The 18727-nt window shown below is 41.9% G+C and overlaps 1 protein-coding gene across 1 annotated transcript in view; it reads left to right on the top strand.

Annotated features, from left to right (window-relative positions):
* ptprua (protein tyrosine phosphatase receptor type Ua) overlaps positions 1–18727 on the top strand; it is a 174574-nt gene that overhangs the window by 137622 nt on the left and 18225 nt on the right. Inside the window, exons 14-21 of the mRNA XM_054606668.1 lie at positions 687–825; positions 2491–2520; positions 3001–3161; positions 3531–3718; positions 6881–6953; positions 7801–7877; positions 14379–14415; positions 18442–18539. Of these exons, the coding sequence (XP_054462643.1) occupies positions 687–825; positions 2491–2520; positions 3001–3161; positions 3531–3718; positions 6881–6953; positions 7801–7877; positions 14379–14415; positions 18442–18539 (803 nt within the window). The remainder of the gene's footprint in view (positions 1–686; positions 826–2490; positions 2521–3000; positions 3162–3530; positions 3719–6880; positions 6954–7800; positions 7878–14378; positions 14416–18441; positions 18540–18727) is intronic.

The following is an 18727-nucleotide window of genomic DNA, read 5'->3' as shown; positions in this document are numbered from 1 at the left end:
TATCATCTAGCTATGCAGATGCTACGAAAGCAACATTCGGGTGCACTGCTGTACCAGCAAATATCCAAGTCAGTATTTCTTTAAAGATATTATCTTTATTAATATCTGCACATGTAAAAATATGTATGTTCTGTAAAAATCTGTGAAGGGTAGTTTCAATCAACACTCTCCACAGTGAGGTTTGTAAATGATCACGTTTTTAATGAGACGTTGTTACTGGAAAAGACACAAGGAATGTTTTTAAATCACCCACATTTGTCAGTGCTGTATTGTTAAAAAAAAAACATGTACAGATAAAAATCTTGTCAAAGGAAACCAAAACAATTTGCATAGCTAGATATAGATCCCGCAGGAGGGGTTAAATGAGGAAAGAGGTTTGTTTTGTCGTTTGGATGGGCTCATCGTTAAGCCTCTGTCTACGGTAAAAGAACGGCTCACTTTCTTTCTTTTTTTTATGACATAAATAAGCAAAGAAATCCAGCAGATTTTACGCCAAAGTAGACTTCCAGTGTCGAGGCCAGCAGAGGCTTCCAATCTTCTTTAAGTGTTTTGTTAATTATGCTGAAGTTAATGTGACAATGATTCATTGGCATCAAACATTGTTTTTGGGATTAAAACTGAATAGATAATCAAAGTAGCTGTCATACACATTCTCCTCTTCCTCACCTCTCTTTCACATGTTGCAGCTGCCTGTAAGGACTCTAAGCGAGCTCTGGAGGTATCCCAGCATGCCGAGGACATGGGGCTGATCCTCGGGGCCTGCGCCGGCGGTCTGGTGGTGCTCATTCTGCTTCTCGGAGCCATCGTCATCATCGTCAAGAAAGGGTGAGTGGCTGTGAAAATGTGTTTTTGTGTGTCCACAGGCCCAGTTGATGAGAGATGGGTTAGACCTTTACAGAGTCAAACATTAATGGTCCAAAGTTTTATTGTTCCTGTGTAGCCTATCCAAAGAAGTAAATTTATCTCCATCCCACTTGGCAGCTAGGGTCTATTGAAGAAAGCATTTGGCATTGAGAGTGAATTACAACCAGAGTTAGTGGAATGGTAGAGCATTAATCCTAAATTCTCCCATCGCTGCCTCAGCCAAGCTTTTGTGTTTCATCTCATCTTTTAATTTCAAGGTCTGTGTGTTGGCTGAGCACATTCAAATGCAGCCTGCTCACACTGGAGTCGCTGGCTGCTCTCCACCTGCAAATTACCTCCGTCGTCAATCGCACCTGCAGTGTATTCTTCCTTAGCACACCGGGTGATGGTGGAACACTCATCTGAGTGTGAAATATTTCATCAAGGGGCATGTTATTCCATTGCCCACTCAATTACATGAGGCAAGCAGCTGTGAGGTGCCAGTGGATGGGCTAGTAATTGGTTAGGAAGGTTGTTTTTGCTATATATATTTTTTTTTTCATTGAAAGAGGGAGGAACTTCTCTGCCCTGAAGAATTTTCTCACAGAGAATAGAGGGGAGAGTGAACGGGATGTCTGGAAGAAGGCGGTGACTGATAAGATTCATTGGGCCTATCTCGGAGGCACAAAAGGAGCTAGACAGCCGCATGGAGGAAACAGGAGCAGAAGTGTTTATATTTAGCCACCAGATATTGTCACTCATATATAGTTAGACTGTATATGTAAATATGTTTTGGTTCAGTCATCAATGGGAAAATTACAGAGATTCCCTGCAGCATAATTCAGTAGGGTGCTGATCAAACCCAGGCAACGGAAAAAAGGAGAGAAAAAAAAGGATGTGCTGCACATCAAAACTCAGCTCTGGACCAACTTCAAAGTTATTGCACACTTTACTTTAAGGACAGAAATTTTGGATAGGTTTTAAGACACATACTAATCCATCCCCCTACATTTTCTTTACAAAATTAAAATTCCTTAATTTTTAATCAAAAAGTTTGGAGAAGTTTGACAAAAGAAGGATTGTCTTGTTTCACTGCTCACTAATTGCCTTGTAATCCATTTTGAAAGATATTTGAAGACTTTTTAATAATTCAGATTTGCACTATTGAAAAAAATTGCTATGGGTTTTTAGTTCTTTGAAAATAATGTATTTTCCCTGTCAAATGTTTTCATTCATTAACGAATTAAATCATTTAAATTTGTGCATTTAATCGCACAAGTGTGTTCTCTGATAGTTACATGAAAAGTGACCATGCATTTAAACTGTTACTAGAGGAAGAGGTTAAGAAATGACAACAGCATACTGAATGCAGCGGCATCGATGCACGTGTAATGCAGGGAAACCTCAGAAAATGTAAAAAATGTAAAGCTTTCATTGGTCCAGAGCTGAGTTTTGGTTGGCAGCGGGCCCGTCCTCCATTCTTTATGCTTTTTATCCTGCTTCATGATGGCTTGCTAGGAACATTCCAACGCGCTGAGCATCTTCATTAATCTTTCTGATGCCCATCTTGATAAACCATAGTCACCTCTCTTTTTTTTTCTCCTCACTCTCTGTCTCTCTCCTTTCCTCCTCCCTCATGCTAATCAGAAGGGACTTCTATTCTTACCCTTACTACCCGTAAGTTACTCCTTTCTCCATCTCCCACCTCCGCCATCCTGACGCCATCTTCCCCTTGCTTGCCCTTCGTAGTTCCAGGATTATTAGAGTGGAAATGAGCATCGTTATCTCCACCCCATCCTCCAGTATAGCACCCCCTCCCCCTTCCTTCCCCCTTCTCCTTTCGCACCACCACCACCACCTTCACCACAACCCCACCGCCACCCCTGACACTCTTTTGCTATCACCAAATCGCACTTCCCCCCTCGTCCAGTTTCAATCTCGTAGCCCTTATATTTCCCCCTCAGTCCAATTTCTCATCTCCTCACCCGTCTTCCTTTCCTTTCTTCCTTATCTATTTGCTTGTCTTTCTCTCATTCTGCCCCGTCTCTGCTGTCCTCTGTCTATTATTTCTCCCTGCCCCTCTCTCTCTCTCTCTCTCTCTCTCACTCTCTCTCTCTCTCTTTCTTTATTCTCCTGCCTCTCTCTGCATCTCTACAGTAGGAAGAAGGTGGCCATAAACAAGGCAGCCATGTCCTACAGGCAGGAGAAGAGTCGGAAGCTGAGCTCCTTGGACTGCAGCATGACAGAGCAGAGCACTCTCCAGCAGGACGAGAGGATGGCCCACTCCTTCATGGATGCCCACGGCTGCAACGCTCGAAGTAAGACAGCTAGGAACATATGGGCACTCTTGAGAAAGTGTCTGGAGAGACGAAGCTCCCTCCTTCCTGACCTTCAGCCATGTTTACTTCCAAGCATGTATCCAATCTGTTCTGCCAGACCATAAGGTGCTCTCAACAGAGAAATCTCCTGCAAGTCCCTCGTCTGTTTGAATATTCTGCAGTGCCAGTCAGCCCTCATGTCTGTGCAGAAGCGCTGACTTTTTTTCTTTCTTTCCTTGAGCTCCCCCCCCCCTAGACTTTTTCAGCCGAGTTTACATTAATAAAAAATAAAAAAAGCACAGACTCCACGTCGAAAAGAGTGCATAATGCCAGCGGTATGCCTTGAACTGTACGTGTTTGTGTTCCCAGATGAACAGCGAAGCTCCGTCAACGAGTCCAGCAGCTTACTGGGAGGCTCGCCCCACCGTCACTGTCGGAGGAAGAGCTCGCCTTATCACACGGGTCAGCTCCACCCTGCAGTAAGGGTGGCTGACCTTCTACAGCACATCAACCAGATGAAGACGGCTGAGGGATATGGCTTCAAACAAGAATATGAGGTAGGAGGGAGAAAAAGAAAGATAGACTTTAGTAGTACTTGGGCTGTTTGTCATTGTTTTGGCTCCATCCTGTAGTTCCAATAAGGGGAAATCATTACGCAACGTATCATGATGTTGTGCTTCCAACAGTTTGGGGAAAGGCCCTTTCCTGTTTCACAGTTATTATATAAATGTCTGGCGCTTCTCCAGCTAGTTACAACAGTCGAGACTTAACTGAAGATGTACATGTTCACCGAGCAGGTGTGAGTTAAGTCCCCATCATCTGCTGAAATTGTGGTACGGCTGGAAAGATGGAGAAACTAATGATAGAAGAGCCGATATTTACACTTGGAGCTCATTTCCTGTGACAGAAAACATCGTTTTATTTTATGCAATAGTGTAAAATAAAGCTGATGCTGTACAGTTACTGTTACTTGAATGTGACAATAGCACAAGTATGATCTCTTGCTGCATTCACTCAAAATAGGCCACATACTTTTGGCCATGTACTATAGTATATATAGATATATATATATTTATATATATATATATATATATATATATATATATATATATATATATATATACTGTATATATTTGTGATGCCTGTGATTGTGCGTTAGTCGTTTCATTTTTAAAGCAATTTACAGCAAGTGAGCAGGACAATCTCAAGACCAATCACACACATGACAGCCCAGGTGCTCAAACCTGGGAGATTGTATTTCTCTGACATCCAGACCTCCCTTTCTCCAGCTGGCACAGAAAAGAGAAGCAAATACAATGTTACAGATGGTGTCATTTCAAAATTGCTGATATTGTTTTATTTCTTTTTTGCAGTTCGTGTAAAGAGCCTATCTCTGTTGCGCTGCAGATAACAGTGTCTACTTTAACAAGGCTTAAATGGAGCATTTGAAACCCATAAGCATGCAGTAAAAATGCTGTTTCACTTCATCTGCATTACAGACAGAATGCAGATATACAGGACTTTCTGGTGCCGTGTGGACTAAGTTACTTCATGCTTTTGAAGTTACTCCTTTCAGCTTTCTTTTTACTTTAATATAATGTCCTCCGCATCAAGCCGTGTTGATGAGTTGTTTTTTTTGCACATCCACCTGGAGGAAGCCAGCTGCACCTTTTTTCCGATTCATTAAGATCCCTGAGGGCCGACCAAATTCCCCCCCCCAAAAAAAAAAAAATCTATATGTGGGTCACTTTTCCACTCCTCAGTATGGCTCCCCATCGCCTGGAGAAATAAACAAGATGAGGGGAATCAGCGTGCACTCTGCTGTCAGACTTCATAACCCTTATTTCCCACAGGGTCGGGCTGCTGCCATTGATCAGGCATGTTGCACGGCATTATGGGGGGGTTCTATATGCGGCCCTCGTAGTGGGTAGGGTACTGTATGTGTTGTGCATGGAAGCAAACATCTGTAACCAGAGCCAGTGAATAAACACATTCACAGAAAGCATCTCATTCTCCCTGACGGATGCAGCCCTCCTATACATAAATCTGCCATCTTGTTTTCAGCTGGAACTGCAGCTTCACTGCAACACTGTGATATGATGTAGAGCCCAACCACTTACCAGCCAGGTATTGGGCCATGTCCAATATTGAGTTTGATCATTTAGATTCGAAAACAACAGGCAATATTTATTTCTGCCAACATTTGTGTTAAGGAACCCTTAGATTTGATCATTGAAGCTGCAATTACAACAAATTAGTCATAACAATTGAATTATACCTTACATGTATTTTATCTTGTTCTGCTGCCCCCAAGTGGCATAAAAAAAATGGATCAATGCAGCTTTAAAGAACTGAGACAACAAAAAAATAGATTAGTGATAGCAAAATTGTTTCTGAATGACCTCGAACAAATCTTTGGCTGAGACAAATTCCTGTGCTGCAATTTCAGTGAGCAACACATACTTAAAAACAATGTGCTGTGTCTGTAATATATAGGCTAAAATCTTCTCTAGTATGAGGATTTATTTTTGTCAAAATCAGATCAGCTGTTGGCAGCTGTGGGAAGTTAGATATAATGGACAAGTAAACAAACCATTAGCTGGCTCCTTGTGGATTGCATTTCATGTGGTCTGTCATGAAGACACAATTTTCTGCCATCGTTTGAATTTATGTTGCCGACCTCCATGCAACAACCAAGATTTGGCAATATTTCATCATTTCAACGCCTGTTGGGTTGTTTGCTAATGTTGCCAACCCATACACACCCAATGAAGCAGATTAGCTGGGCCATTAATAAATAATACCATCTTCATTATTTATTAATGTTACATAGTTTATTATTTGAGGGGTTGAGCATGATGAATACAACTAATAAACTAATGGAGAGGAAATAAATAAAGTAAAGCTCCAGGAAGGTGAACAGAATGTTGTTGAGGCTCAAAAAAACTGCAGCGTGCTGGACAAAGGCTGGTTTGTTAAGCAGGATTGGAACCAACATTCCCTGTATAGGATCCAGTGACAGATGCAATCCCCTGATCAGCTTGCTTTCCGTGTGTCTGCTGGGGTCTCAGGTGGTCCCAATATGTGACTGAGGGGGGATTGGTAGGCGGTAGATGAGAGCATGGATGTTTCTACCGATGTAGCAGGGAGATCAGGCCGAGGCTAAAAAATGCAACAGAATATGATACGACTCAACCCAGGATCTACGCTCATAAAGCTTTTATCTCCCTCCTGCTCTTCCCTCTCACATATAGTATTGATTTAAATTCAATGACACATCTTGTTCCGCCAGATTTAATAGATGGGTGCGTCATAAACAGCTGTCTCAAATTTAGCAGTTTAACACCGAGGTATTATAGAGCGGTGGCGTCTTCAGGCAGTGAGCCTCACGCTGCGTGTAGAACGAGAGAGACTGCAGTGGGACACCTCCACCTCCTCCTCCTCCACCTCCTCCACTTCCTTCCTCAAGGCCACAGCCATCTCTCAGTGCTGCGTGTCACCTCCCAGCCTCAGCCTCTCCTCGCTATGTTGTGGCAGATGTCTTTTGATGACTTGGCACGATGCTATAACAGTGAAGTTGCTCAGACAACCTCAGGGTAACACTTTGGAGTGCATTTGGCAAAGTTGTTTTTACTGTAAGTTTCAAGATGCAGCGCCTTTGATTTTGTTATATCTTGTCTTATTAAATGTTAAGCGTGATCTTTAACTTTACTTTGCAGAGTTTTTTTGATGGCTGGGACGTCACGAAAAAGAAGGACAAGGCCAAAGGGAGACACGACAGCCTGCTTAACCGTAAGTAATAAAAACCTGGCTCTGTTTCCGTCTCTATTTCACCGCAGGTTACAGCACATCTTAACATTTATAGCTGTCCATACATACACTGTAAAGCACATCGCCATTTAATGATACTACTACTCTGTTTTACGAGTCAGTTCAACGCCACCCAATAATTAGTTTTACTCCCAGTTAAGTGGTGGTTGATTTTAGGAAAAAATTCATGGTTTGATTAATTAAAGTTGATTGTTCGTAATGTTTTTTGGAAATGTTAGTCTCCATAGCACGCACACTCCATATCTTAGCCTCAATGCAGCGTAGTGTTTTTTTATAGTCATTGTGGAAAAGCCCTGGGAATAACGTTAATAGCCATGAGGCACTAAACAGAGCTTTTAAATAGTGAGGCAGGTTTCATCCCAGACCCAGCAGACAGTGAATATGTCCAAATGAAGTTGGTTACATTTCTAAATTCATCTTTTTCCCTCCATTTCAGTCCTCCGTCCAGATTAAACTGGGTGCAATTAAAAAAATAATTTAACTTTCTCTGTAATTGTTCATTTTAAATGAAAAGAAAAATGAATATGCTACATACTGTAGCAGCCAAACTTTTCTAAAAAAGCAAGAATATCCTTTAGTTGATTGGAAATGTTGCGCTGAAACAATTAATTGATAGACAAATTATTCACAGATGAGGCATTCAGGGGTCAAGTTGTTAAGGCACGTGCTATATAACTGGTTCGGTTCCGGTCGGGAACCTTTTATTGCATGTCATGTCCCTTTCTACACCCTAACCATTATTTAATTTGACAGCCTGAGATCTGCTTTTGTAAAATCAAAACCCAAATCCTTTTTTTGTGCATTTCAGATGATCGCCATCGAGTCAAGCTCCACTCGCTGCTTGCAGACCCAAGCTCCGATTATGTCAACGCCAACTACATAGACGTGAGTCATCTTCGCTCCCATTTTACCTCCTCCTCTGCCTCCTACTCCCTCGTCTCTTGTCTACTGATCCCACAGCTCCGCCTTAAGAGCTCATACTAGTCATCTTCTATTGTTGTGGTTGACCCGGTGCTTGACCAGAAGACATCTCTATATCTGACATCTGAGTTTGTGTGAGCTCTCTGTTACTCACACTGAACTCCCATTTAGTAACTCCACCCACAACATATAGCAGGATATCTATGTGTGCTGGTACATGCAGGCTTTGAGGCGAGATTTAATCGCAGCTGCCCCAGAGATCCTACAAGAGCCCATAAGCTCGGAGCGGCGGGCCGTGTGACTCACCCAAATGCTTTTGTGAGGCCACATTGCACGGCAGTTGGACTCCGTATCACACGGCTGATCCTTTCATCTACTTTCAGATATTTTGATCTCACCTACAGTTCGGCTCGAGTGAGTATCTCAGGGAGCCTCTACAGTTCCAGCAGCAGCAGCAGCAGCATGGACTCCTGCCAGATCTCAGCAGCTTTGCATTAGATGGACAAAAAAACTATCTGAAGGACAGTTTGTCTTTTTGCTCCAGCACAGGCCATGTGGTCTGCAGCTCACATATTACAGAGCAGTCATTTGAGGGTGACTATGAGAAGCTCTCAACAGTCTTGCCTTTTTTTTTTCTCCACTGTTAACTGCAGCTCTCACTCATTGCAGGGTTAGTTGCTATGGTCTCTGCCTGCTGTGTTACACCCTGTGTTTTTTTTTGCTTTTGTTTGCTGAACAAAAGGAAATGTAAAATGGACAATCAGTAGTGGGTGCCTGACTCAGCGTATGTGGGTGGCATTGGTTAAAGCGGAACGTCAAAGCTCACAGGGCCGTGCGTGGCCACTTTATCCCCTTTAGTGCTCCGTGAGGGCTCCATTAGGACAAACGCTCCAAGGACCTTTGTGTCATTAACTGTGCCGTCTACAGCACCGCCTGCATGTCATGCCAAGACCCCTGGCTCACAACACTGCAGCGAAATGATTCCAAATGATTCATGGAAGAAGCCAAGGTTGGAATAAATGGAACATTGCTTTTATAAAAAGGTTAAACTGAAAAGGTTCCAGCCCTCAGTCCCCTCATTCACATGCAGTTTTACATAATTTTTTCTTTGGCACGGGTAGCAAGACATGATATTTTTGTGTCAAATCTTTAGATGTTCCTTTTGTTGCCGTCGTTTGCTGAGCTCTTGAAATATTCTGCATTCACTGTTAGAAACACCCACTGACAGTCTTTCATTGCTCTGATGCTCAGGAATGGATGCCTGTCACTCTTGTGTTGGAATCAACAGTTATTTGTTTGTAATGAGATAAAGTGGGGAAGGAGAATGTGAAGTAGTGGCTGAGGAGACAAATCAAAATGCCTAATTTCTTTGAATAGCAGTCACAAACCGCTTTGCTTTAAAACTGATTATACTCTGTATACTATGTATCTTTGTCCGTCTTTCTGTGTCCACTGGGTAGGGCTGGATAACCCACTTCATTTGCCCTTATCACCCATTTTAACACTCAAATAGTTAGTTCTTGCCATCTCTCCCATCATTAATACCAACATTGTACTCACCAAGTTCATTTCTGAAATCTCTGAACTCTACAACAAAGCTACATTAAAAAGTCAGATGTGGTAAGAAACGAGCACGGTCAGACAATCAGACAGATTTCAGACAACATGCTGTATTAGCCAAACTGTTTTGTCAGAGAACACATGGGTGAACAGAAAATGTTATACCAAACCTGTAAGGTGAGGACCACCTTCAAAAATAACTGATCAAAACAAAACTTTACAAAAAAAGGAGAAAAAGATAAACTGGGCTGTAAATATGTGTTATGACACTGTCAGCTGTGATGATAAATGTGAGATAGACATTTTGTTTACCGTCACCCATCACTGCCTGGCGTTATGACTCCAAATGTAATGTATTCAGGGTCATATTTCCTCACCACCTGCTTTGGGGATTTAACTGGCGCAGCTTCGTCTCTCAAATCACTTTTGATGTCCATTTTGTGTCACTGCATCAAAGGAAACATTGGCTAGCTAAAAGTGGCAAAACACGTTTGTCGTGATTGGCTAGGTGATACTCAAATGCAACTGGTCATTGAAATAATGCAACCATGTCTTTTCTATCCAGATTAATTGTTGAGAACATTTGGGTATAAAAATAACTAGTTTAGTAAATTCCCCGAAAAAATAAATGCATTTAATCTGACAATTTGTACCTCTGCAGCCCACAAGATGGCACCCTGAGGCCCCGACAAGTTTAGATAATATTGATGAACTGCTTGTCTGACTTTTTATCAATAAAGCTGCTGAGTACATGTAGACGACATGAGTCATAGTCATCATAATCATATTTGATAGAAACAACAGACAAAACCAAGTTGGTTAACTGTCAACTCAAACTTATTACCAAACAAGAATGAATCCTGAAGTGCGAAATCATCCGATATGGATGTAATTCCTAGAAACACTGAGCTGGTCAAGTGCCGCAGAAAACACTGCAACTTTTGAAAAAAAGCCTTCGCCTTGACCAGTTAAGAGAATGTATTCAATTGCATGTATTTCCTGAGGCATCTCTCCTACCATAACATTACATTACATTTACATTACATTACAGTCATTTAGCAGACGCTTTTATCCAAAGCGACTTACAATCAGTAGTATATTACATATCATTCACCCATTCACACACTGATGACAGGCTACCATCAGACTCTAACTAACATTCATGCAACCGATGGCCTTCGGGAGCAACTTGGGGTTAAGTGTCTTGCCCAAGGACACATCGACTGCCGTGGCCGGGTATCGAACCACCTCTGATTGGAGAACTACCTTGCTCTCCACTACGCCACAGCCGCCCACACACCCATAACCTCTTTCATTAGAGAACGTGCTGAAGTGTCATCTGTGTAGTAGACGCCAAGCCTTAACAACAATATGTAGCATGCTAAAGGTGAGAAGCTTCAGACGAAATGATACTATAGCACAAAAGTGGCCCTTTTTGCGCAGAAACATGGGAATTTGAGTCTTTCGAACATTGTTCTATCCACAGGTCCTCAAGGCAAGCTTCTCTCTAACCATTTCATTACCCTCTTTTCCTGGTCTCTAATCACAATAACTAGCTCTTGTTTCCTCCCCTACTTTCTGTCTGTCTTTCTCTCTCTTTCTCTCTCTCTCTCTCTCTGTTTTCCGCCCTCGTTTTCAACCTTTTGGCATCTCTTAGATTCGGATAAACAGGGAAGTAAGTATCTTGCTTCTCTTCTCTTTCCATCCCTTCTTGCTTCTCATGCTGCCTCGTCTTGCTGTCCCTGCCAGCCCTCCATGGCTTCCTTCCAACAGCAGTTCTTCCTTCCATTTTTCCTTTCTGAGCTTCTGAGCTTGTCCGCCATCACTTTTCCCCTGAGTTAAATTCTTTGCAGACTGAGTGCAGCAGTGTCCTCTTTCATCCATAGTCAGACGCTCACCTCGGGTACTTGCTTAACATCAGGCTGTCTTATAAAAAACCTGATGGTATGCCACAGAGGATAATAGACTAGGTCAAATCAAGCAACTCAGATCACAGCAAGCAATGAAACATATATTTCCATGACAGTGAACTGGGGGAAAAAAAACAGAAAGCACAGTGCATAAAAGTGCAAGAAGTATTTTAGAGACAGCACAAGTTTTTCTTGGGGCCCATATTCTTCAGGCATCTCAGGGGAGAGTGTCAAGTCAAACCATAAAGTGGCACAGCAAGATTAATTGATGTCCTTGTAAAATAGGAGTTACTTGTTGTCTGGTGACTTGGTGTCCCATTGCAGGGCTACATTGTGAAGTGTTGTGGCTGACTAGTTAACCATTAACATGCTAGTTGGAGCACTAGCCAGTCAAAAAAGATAGCTACAGGTTGCAATTGAGAAAGCTTGTTAACTGCCGGTTTGAAGGTTAGTTTGCTAAGTATTAGTTAGCAAGTTCTAAGGATTGATAGCTTCCAGTTAGCAAGTTATCAAAAAGTATAAACTGCCAGTTAGCAAGTTAGATAACTTGTTCGAGTTAGCAAGTTATACATTTCGTTAAATGCCAGACAGCAAGTGAGCGTATTAGCTTCCAGGTAACAATTTATAAAGATTATCAACTGCCAGTCTGAAAGTTAGCTTGTTAGCTCAAACTTTTCAACTTTTTTCAATACATACATGTGAAACTTGACCTGAATTTAACCCATTCTAAGTGTTTGCTAGCAATGGGCTGTTGTAAAATGATCAAAGACAGTTCCACATGCAAACAGGAGGAGCTGGGGATCAAACCAATCAACCTTGTGATTAAAAAAACAACCCACTCGTCCCCTGTGCCAAAGCCCACAGCCACCGCTTTCCATTTAGCAAATTGTTGAGATTGTTAACTGCCAATTAAGTTGGATCATTTCTAGCCTTACAGTTAGCGAGTGTAAATTGTCTGTAAGCAACAAACCAGCTCTGTCACAGAGTTTATTTGCACAGTTATCTCCTGTTATAACAAATGACCGCAAACAATTACTTTTGTCTGGAGCAGTTCAAACTCCAGCAAATTAGATGTTGCGACACAGCATATACACAGCGACACAGCTTATACACAGCAGGGGCTCAAAAGTCAGCTCTGTTAAAATGCGTTTGCAGGTGACAGCACATTTTGTGTATCAACATTCAGCAAAGTTAAACCATGCATGCAAAGCTATCAGGGTGAATAAAGATTTAAAAAAAATAAAATGGCACATGTTCTAACAGGTGGAAACATAATAGGAGTGAAAGTCTTCATTTCTTAAAACCAGAATGCTGCAATAACGATATCAAGTGGATCAAAATGTTTTGTGGCAGCTTTTGATTAGGGTGGTAATAGCTCCTTTCATAAATAACTCCACAGGAATGGAATTCTTGCAATTTTTGGCAACAAGGAAATTAAGCTACAACAGCGATAATTTTGGTGGGTAGTTTTAAAAAACACATCGAGTATCATTTTTGTATTTTGAAACAGATTTCAGATTTGGCAATAATACTGTTATCCATAGTCTCAGCTTGTGCTTAAGAAGCTTTTCATCCACCCACCCTTTGTCTTATTTCGCTTTGCATGCAGCTGTTTTAAGAGCAGCTGTAAGGTATTTGAATATGTTGATCCTACAGTTTGGCTAGAAAAATTACATCCCTCCCTTTAATGTCTTTCAATTTTCTCAGAGAGGATCTTTATTCAAATTTAACATTTCAGCAAGGTTATATAAGTGATTCTGAGAAACATGATATATATGAGCACTTATTTTCATTTACTTGCATACACGAAGGTCAGCTTTCACAAGTTCTAGTTAGTGAGCCAAATTTATCAAAGCAAAACAAGTTGTTTATCCTGTCGTTTGGATGGTATTGATAAGCTTTCCACGTCTCAAATTACTCTGCATGTTCTTGTTTTTCTTTTCTTTTTCTTTCTCTTTTTCAATCCATTGTGAACTGACATTGCTTGATGTTATTTCTGGCCGTCTGCTGTTGGAAAATGTGGTTGCCAAGGTGACAGACAGGAAACTGGTCGGCTCAGGGAAACTCAGCAATGGAAGCTCATGGGAATGAGGGTCGCTGCACTCTTTCATAGCGATGGCCATCCATCTCAACTTCCCTCTGTGGCATGACAGTTATGGAATGTAATTTGTGTGCCTGCCTGGCTAAATATTATGTATATCAGTGTATGTGTGTGTGTGTGTGGTGGGGTTGGTGTGTGTTGGGGCGTCTGTACAGTATTTGTACAAATGTTCAACCTATACAACAGTAGGAATCAATTTACTCTAGATTGATGAGAGGGCGCACTAATCTTAATTCTTGGGGATCTATCATGCTTGGCTGCTTTGCATTCACCACACAGGGTTTGCCTGGTGGATGGCCAGGGCGCCACTAATGGCCAGACCGTGCACACTGTATCATAACTGCACTAATGACAAGCTGAGCGGAGAGGAGACAGCCAGATCAGTCAGTGTCACTGAGGTAGAATTACTCCCAGAGCCGCGGATCCCTCACCTGTCAATCTACCTTTTGATTAGCGGCCCTGGCTGCATGCACAAAAAAGCACCGCACGCCAGATCGCCTTTGAAACATAGCTCCCTCTACCCTGCATGTAATGACCTGGCTCACAGATAGACAGACAAAACTTGAATTAATGCCCATCTCTGTCTGCATTATAATTCAGGGTGTCATCCTCCACCCAAACTCGGAGCCTAAACAGTGCAAAGAATTTGGACGGTCAAACGTGCTAATTGTCCGCTGGAAAGCAGAGCAGAAAGCGCTGACATCAAACCTGGCGCTGAGATGAATAAGAGATGATATGATGCTGAAAATGGAGAAAGAGAATGGATGGGAGGGGTGAAATGAAAGTTGGAAGTGCCTGAGTCTCACTTCATCATACACTCTTTATTATTAACTCCCACCCATCTCTTTTTTCCTTCTCTTCTCCACCATTTCTCTCACTCTCTCTGTCACACAGGGTTACCAGCGATCCAATCACTTCATCGCCACACAAGGTGAGTGTAAAATGCCCGGCAGCGGTGTTTTGAGTGCTAATGTTTGCGTTTGTTTGCGGCGTTCTTTACATAGCAGCCCAGCTGGCAATATTGAAATGGCTTCACTGAATTATGAATGTGTAAACAGCAAGGAGCCTGCATTGCCTCATGCTCACATCTGGATTTCCACCATAAAGCATCACTTTCCTCCTCCTGTGAGAAACACTCCCATAACAATCAACTGTAACTGTCAGTCAGTCTGCACTGTTACACTACCTACTGTCGCTCTCTGTGAAGTTCTGCTGCGTCTCTCCTCCCCGCCATCTGCATGTGCGGTGCACTATCTCTCTGATGTCATTTTGATACACTATGTAAGCTATATTCCCAAGCGTCACATGCACACACACAGCGAGAGAGAGAGAGAGAGAGAGAAAGAGAGAGACTGAGAGAGAAAGAGAGACATTCTCTTTATTCTCACCCAGCTCTGATCCTATTTATTCAGTGAATATGTTTTTCACTTCGTAATCCCCCTCTGATTTTCTTTCCATCTCTCACTTTGGTCTCAGCTCTACCGCTTCACAAAAGTAACCTCCGAAAAATCTCTCTCTCTCTTTTTCATATTTTGTCTTTCTGCATACAAGAGATGCACTCTTGCAGAGGTGGAAAGAGTGCCATGAGTGCAATTCAAGTAGAAGCATTGGATGAAATTTGACTCATACTCTAACTAAAGCTAACAAAATGTTAAAGTTTCTTTGATTCATTTAATAAAATACTGCTTATTATTTTGAAAGAAAACATACATTTTACATATTTACTTGTTACCGATGCCAAAAAATACTGCCTAAAAGTACCTACAACTGTTTGCATTTTCATTCTATTATGAAAAGAAGAATATACAATGCACAAAGACAGAGTGGACAGTAGCTATCTATGTACATACAAAATGTAAAATAGCCTGATGTTATGCATACAATTGGAATAAGATAAGATAAGATAATCCTTTATTAGTCCCGCAGCGTGGAAATTTGCAAAGAACAATAGCATTATAGATATCCTGTTATCCTGTCCTGTCAAAGTCCAGGACAAAAAAGGGCTGTTAACTATGCTACTCTACAGAGTTAAGTGCCACACTTACTGCAAGCTGTCACAGATAAACCATATTATTTAGGACGGTAAACACTGAATAAATTCCCTCAGATTGTTTCACACATACTGTATTTGAAATTCTAGTATCACACGGTAAGTTTAAAATATTGCTATAGACATATTGTACTGTATATTGTCTGCACAGGTGGTGTTGCATGTGCGTCACGTCACAGTCGGGATGTACAGTATAAAGTATAGGTTATCCTTGTTTCGGTAGCCTTTAACTGCAGTTTTGCACATAAAAACAACATAATAACTACACATGTTAGAAGCTCAAATAATCTCTTCTGTCAGACGGACGATTGAAAAATGTCTTCTGTGTAGACATGCTGTTACGCTACGTGTCCTTAGAAGCAACCCAAAGCTTCAATTTTCTGAAGTGCATAATTACACTCTATACTGTGCCTGAACGCATCCTGTGTAAACACTGCACTGTTGCAGCAAATGTACACATGGATGGAGACAGTGTTTCTACAAGTTAGTTAGTGTTTTCTCCAGTGGCATTTTTTTATCCCAAAAAGGGGCTGTTGGTAGGTTACTGTAGCTAGCAAACTCAGTCAATAACTGGTGCATGTTTTCTCTGCAGTCCTCACCTAATGTTATTGTCCTGCTTTGGTCCACTAACATGAAATCGAGTTTGCAGTCTACCTGATTCCATGTGAATAAAGCATTAGTCTACTACACAATTACTTTGGTGGAGGACAGTACAATGTGTTATCGATGCCACAATAATTCCAATTCATTACCTTCACTCTAAGACACATGAGACGTGTCTGCACGTCCACTGACGTACACACATCGCCACCATACAGTACACACACTGCATCATTAAAGCTGTCACTCGCCCCTCACACCACTGTCACCGCAGGTTGAGGTTGATTTGTTGTATTTTCAATGAGCCTTAAGGCAGCTGTGCTTGTGCAGCAGGCAGCAGGTGCTCTGGGCTAAGTCTCTATTATGTCCAGAGATGAGGAAGAGGGAGGAGGTGGGTGAGGCGGAGGCGGACGAGGAGGAGAAAATGCCAAGCGCACTCTGAAAAGCCCGAAGTCCAAAGCGGCAGCATGTTGTGCTATGCATACAGATTCGCCCCTGGCCGCTGGTATCACACATCATCTGCCTCTCGGCTGACTACCCTGTCCTCTGGCGATGCATTAGTGGGCATCTCCTGCTGCAGCTGAAAAAATTAACATCTGATATCACTAATACGCATAGAAAACCAACACAGTGATTGCTGACAATGGAGCTGTGAATAACCCTGTGAAGAGGAGGAAAAACATCGGTTAAAGTAGCTGCCCACGTGTTCACATTAAAATGTACACAGGCTGGCTCACATAGGGTCAACTACAGTAAAGACCAGTATCTGGCTCTTTTGAAAGGAAGGCTCTGCACATGCCCTGTTGTTGTTTTGTTTTTTTAAAGGCAAGTAAGGTTATTTCTCCTCCTGCGCCTGTTGTTTCACGGACTGCGCAGGTCTTTACCCTGGAGCTTGTAGTCAAGTGCCCACACTCTTTGATTGATCTTGTTAAGACTACTGGAAGAAAAAGCAGTGAAAAGAACACTGCTGTACTTCTCATGTTTGTTTATCTGTGCAGACACAGTGGTGTCTTAGTGTTGCTTCCTTTTTGTTTAACTTAAATGAAGGATAATTCTTTTCATCCCAGTCAGATTGTGACACATTTGTTCATGCCTTTGTCATCGGCAGGCTGGATTACAGCAATGCTCCTTTTTGCTAAACTTCCTGTAAAGCCATTCGACGGCTTCAGCTCTTTCCAATTATATCTTAACTAGGACCCAAAAAATTCAATAAGATCACTCAAACATCTCTACTGGCAACCTGTTTACTACAGGGTTGGCTTTAATGGATAAGGCTGGTTTTACTTATTTATTGTCAGAAAATCCTATGAAAGATGCTTGGTGAAATGTTACAGGTTCAGTTATATCAGAACTGGAGAATATTTCTTCTTTGAAAGAAGAGCAAAGAACAACAATGAAGGCTTTTCTCAACCCGAAAATATGTTTTCCTTCTTTTTCTTTTTACTGTCTTCGGTGAGAGTTTGATTGAGAGATGGTTCATGGTATTTTTTGATAAGGCCTGCCCTTTACCGTTTTTCTTTTCCAGGTTACAAGATCTCTGCCAAACAGGAAATGCATCCTTAAATTTACTTTGATTGAAATGATTGGGAGCCAGATCCAATATTAGACAAATGAAAGTCAAATTGCCCCACGCTTAACCGGAATTAGGATGTGCCGTATAAATTACCCTTATTAAATATATATATATATATATATGTGTGTGTATACACAGCTGAGATATACTACTTTATCAGCATATAGAAAGGATCATAAGGTGCAGTCATCCAGGTCAGTTACAAGAGACAAGATAATATTCCTATTAAACAAACTGCGTGGGTGAAATGAATAGACATCTTCTTCACTAAAAGACAGTGCAGAGTGCGTTTGGCAGAGGAGTCAGTACGGGGGAGGACCTCGTGATATTATCAACGCCAAAGCGTAATTAAATCAATGAAAGTGTCATCTTCTACCACAGGGCTGTGATTTGTGTCTGCCACCGGTGCCCAGGAAAGGCAATACAGGAGCTTGTTTGCACAATAGCTGAGGATTTGTGGGTGTATTGAAATGACATTTCTCTGTAGTATTAGGAGAACACGGCGCAGGCAATAGTTCACCAATGACACATTGTTACTCTATTTCCTGCCATGGAATACACGGCGCCTCTACATTGATGGTTATTGCTGCTATTTTCTCTGACTTATGGCTCATCCTTCCGCCCTCTTTATCCTCCTCTCTTTCTCTTCCTCCACCTTCTCTCCTCGATTCCCCCCCCACACACACACACACTTCTTTACCTTATACCTCTACTGTATATCTCCTCCTCTGCAGGCCCCAAGCAGGAGATGATCTATGACTTCTGGCGGATGGTTTGGCAGGAGAACTGCTTCAGTATTGTCATGATCACCAAGCTGGTGGAAGTGGGCAGGGTGAGTTTTCCCTCCCCTTTTGTCCTGTGACCTCTCCAGCCACCTGTGAAGATGGATGGAGGGGATATATATTTCTGGAGCTCACTATATATCAGAAGAGCTCCTGCGTTCTGTGTTGTGGGAGGAAATGGCTGTTGCTGTCTTGTCATGAGTGATCACCCTTTGCTTTGGTGGCTCTGCTCCAAGGT

The sequence above is a fragment of the Anoplopoma fimbria genome, chromosome 10 (assembly GCF_027596085.1).
Source record: "Anoplopoma fimbria isolate UVic2021 breed Golden Eagle Sablefish chromosome 10, Afim_UVic_2022, whole genome shotgun sequence".
NCBI lineage: Eukaryota > Metazoa > Chordata > Actinopteri > Perciformes > Anoplopomatidae > Anoplopoma > Anoplopoma fimbria.
This window is presented reverse-complemented; position numbering and strand designations above follow the sequence as displayed.